Genomic DNA, 3,188 nt, shown 5'->3' with positions numbered 1-3,188 from the left:
ATCCAAATTATTAGGTGAAGCCATATGGTGGACCTAAACAATAACTAACAAACACCCCCTCCCCTCATATTGGTATTCACGTATTATCAACACATCAACATTCAATAATCAATAGTCAATACTTAATACTTAATATATGGGGTGGACCCTTCATCCATTCCTTTAAGATTCAAAAACCAGGTCCAAATATTAAATGAATCGTAAGATCAAAACTTTCCTCACCTAACCATTCAGTCATTCACACACACTAACGCCTCCAACAAGTGTCAACTATCAACCCCAAATGGATGCATACTTTTTGAAGCTTATAACATAAAATAAACAATTACAACCAACTCAAGTAGAGACAGTTTTGTATAGCTGACACAAAAATAAACAACTGAAAAAGTAAAATAAAAGAAAACACGGGTATCAGGTAGACATATTAATATTATATTAAAGATTAAAGATACAGACTATTGAATATTCTATTTAATTGTTTATTTATTTATATATATATCATTATTTAACAAAACTCAAAAGCAAAGTTAGTAAAGATGGACCCTTACAACAAAAAAACACCAAGGGGACTTCAGTCTACCCATCTTATCTTCTTCTTCGGTATATATTTTCTTTCTTTCTTTCTTCCTTCTTCTTCTTCTTTTTCTTTTTCTTTTTCTTTTTCTGGTGCCAAAAAGCTCAGAAAGAGAACTAAAAAAAACCCAAAAACAAAAACAAGCAAAACACAAAATAGTCAAAAATACCGGTTCCCTAAACCCCACTTTATCCAAATCATTTTCGTCAAGAAAAATCTGGATTAAAATGGGTTTTAGACAAATTGAAACCCCGATATGTAATTATAATCATCAGTTGCCTTCGATCACAGAAGCTAGACCGCTAACGACTTTACCTCCAGTCTTCGGTACCTTCGCTTTGATCTCTAATGGCTCCCATTCTTTCAGACCTTCATCTTCTTTAGTAGCACCTCCAATAACTTCAAATTCATCCATTAAATTCGGGTCTTTTGGATCTGAAATCAGATCATTCCTAATCATGGATTGGGTATTATTATCATTATCAGTGGGAGTGTTGTTGATGATTCGGGTACAGGGAGAGAGCCATTTTGATTTTACATAATCAGCTCTTCTCCATGGAGGTAAAGGCATTCCTTTCTTCTTCAGGCTCTGTTTTGCTGCATCAGAAACTATGTTGATGATCTTCTGGAGACGATCGGCTTTACCGATGTAAATATGAGGGAGCATTTGTAGAACACCTTTGTAGCTTTTCGTGGATCTTGCTATTTCAAACTCCGATCTGAAATCTATGTCGATTATCAAACGATCCCCTTCAACCACAGCTTCAATATACTCGTATTCTCCTGTTAATAACCAAAACGCCCCAAAAAAAAGTAGAATCAAAATCGAGAATAATTAATGTGGACTTAGGACTGTAATTTCATAGAAAAGTAGTTGTGAACGAAAAGAATCATTGCTTGAAATGGTCAAGGACTTATTTCATGAATTTAATACGAAATCGATAGAAGCAAATTTTGGAAAAATCTGGATAGATGGATTTGAGTAATTAATTACCTGCTGGATAGGTTGAAGTTTTTTCCCAGCGGGATTTACAGGCAGAAACGGCGTATCCGGAAGCTAGGAGGCCATCGGCGACGATCTTACGACTGATTTCATCTTTCCGCTTACAGATCTTGTTCTTTTCAACGATTTTAGACACATCGGCCAACAAATTCCTTTCAGAAACTGTCTCGCAAATCACCAAACTCTGTATAAATTCAACGCACAATAAACGTTTTTCAGACTCCAAAAGCAGACAAATTTCTTCCGATTATAATCGTTCGACGTACAATGGGATAAGGTTAGTGGAAAATGGATTATCACCTTAAGGAGATCACATGCGTCGGTCGACGAACTGTGGTTGTTAGAGTTGCCGAAACAATTAAATGAGTCGAACTCATCCTCGGAACCATCGCTACTGCAGAAGTTGTTGCCGTTGACGCAATTGCACTGGTGGTGGTTGTGCCGGCCACACTTGATGGATGCGGCCACAGACTGCTTCTCGTTGCTCTCCTCTATGAAATTCTGGACCATTTTGTCCAAGCAGACAGAGCTCGGCTCGAACTCATCTGAACAGTCTTTGCCGCATTGCGAGTCGCCGGCGACGGACCTATCCGCAACCGCCGATCCTCTCAAAAAGCTCGAGAAATCAAAGAGACGTCTCAACCGAGACTTCGGCACAGTTTTCACCGACTCGAAACATTCCGGTATGGTTGAATCGATTGGCTGTATCTTCATCGTCAAAGGCATACCAAATATTCTTCCCCGATTATCAATTTGAGCCTCTAATTAGGAGAGAAAACCCCTAGAAGTCTAAAACCTAAAAAAAACTACTTATCACAAAACCTCAATTTTCTGATGGTAATACCTTATCGAAATGATTAGGTAAACACACAATACTACAAACCCGAAACAAAATTCCAATGGCTGTAATAGTAAAAACACAGCACATGAACTAGTTTCTCATCCATCGGATCACCAAACAAAGAGGCACATAAACCAAGAAATCCGCCTAAATCCTTAGAAAACCCTGCAAAACTGATGCTTTATCTTATAGATTAGCATTATTATATATTTATTCTATTATTTAAATTCCGATTTGTGAGACAAAACAACGAATAACTTCTAATCTCTCCTACGTAACGCTCGCTTTCGCGTAGGGTTTTCAGCTACTATTAGGTTTTAGGCTAGGTAAGTACGTCACCTACGGAAATTAAGAGATCAAAACTGCTTAAATCTAGAAATCGACGGACGTTTGCCGGAAAACTCATCTCCGGCGAAATCATAACGAAATTGTAGAATCAGAAATCGCCGCGGATGGCAAATGTGGATGATCGGAGTAACTACAAAATTTTAAACAGGTTCAAGGCTTTGGGTTTGGGGTTCTTTTGAGTGAAAAGGAACCGAAACCAGGTTAAGGCTACTATATATAAAGGGGTCCGTGAATCTTGCTGACGTGGATATTGTTTCGCCTACGTGGAATACTACGTGGCAGTCACCTCCCCCGTTATCTCTTGCCGTTTAAACGTCCGTTACAAATCCCGTGTGTGGCCACAGGTTGCCACGTCGCAATCAAGCTGAAATGACCAAACTGCCTTTGGGCTTTATCAAAAATGGCATTATGGTTATCTTCCA

General features: G+C 38.5%; 1 protein-coding gene across 1 annotated transcript; it reads right to left on the bottom strand.

Moving 5' to 3' along the window:
- Positions 1–411: 411 nt before the first annotated feature.
- LOC145137129 (uncharacterized) lies at positions 412–2,961 on the bottom strand. Its single transcript, XM_079071265.1, has 3 exons — positions 1,878–2,961; positions 1,569–1,761; positions 412–1,357 (listed from the first exon to the last, which is right to left on the bottom strand). Exons 1-3 carry the CDS (start codon positions 2,301–2,303, stop codon positions 846–848), a joined length of 1,131 nt encoding a protein of 376 aa, XP_078927391.1. The 5' UTR covers positions 2,304–2,961; the 3' UTR covers positions 412–845.
- Between the last annotated feature and the right edge of the window lie 227 nt (positions 2,962–3,188).

Source organism: Lactuca virosa, chromosome 9 (assembly GCF_052849685.1).
Source record: "Lactuca virosa cultivar CGN04683 chromosome 9, Lactuca_virosa_CGN04683_v6, whole genome shotgun sequence".
Taxonomy (NCBI): Eukaryota; Viridiplantae; Streptophyta; class Magnoliopsida; order Asterales; family Asteraceae; genus Lactuca; species Lactuca virosa.
This window is presented reverse-complemented; position numbering and strand designations above follow the sequence as displayed.

Coding starts and splice junctions, on each gene's coding strand:
- LOC145137129 (XM_079071265.1), bottom strand. CDS start 2,303: ATGCCTTTGACGATGAAGATACAGCCAATCGATTCAACCATACCGGAA. Junction 1,762..1,877: donor ACGCATGTGATCTCCTTAAG/GTGATAATCCAT, acceptor GAATTTATACAG/AGTTTGGTGATTTGCGAGAC. Junction 1,358..1,568: donor AACTTCAACCTATCCAGCAG/GTAATTAATTAC, acceptor GGTTATTAACAG/GAGAATACGAGTATATTGAA.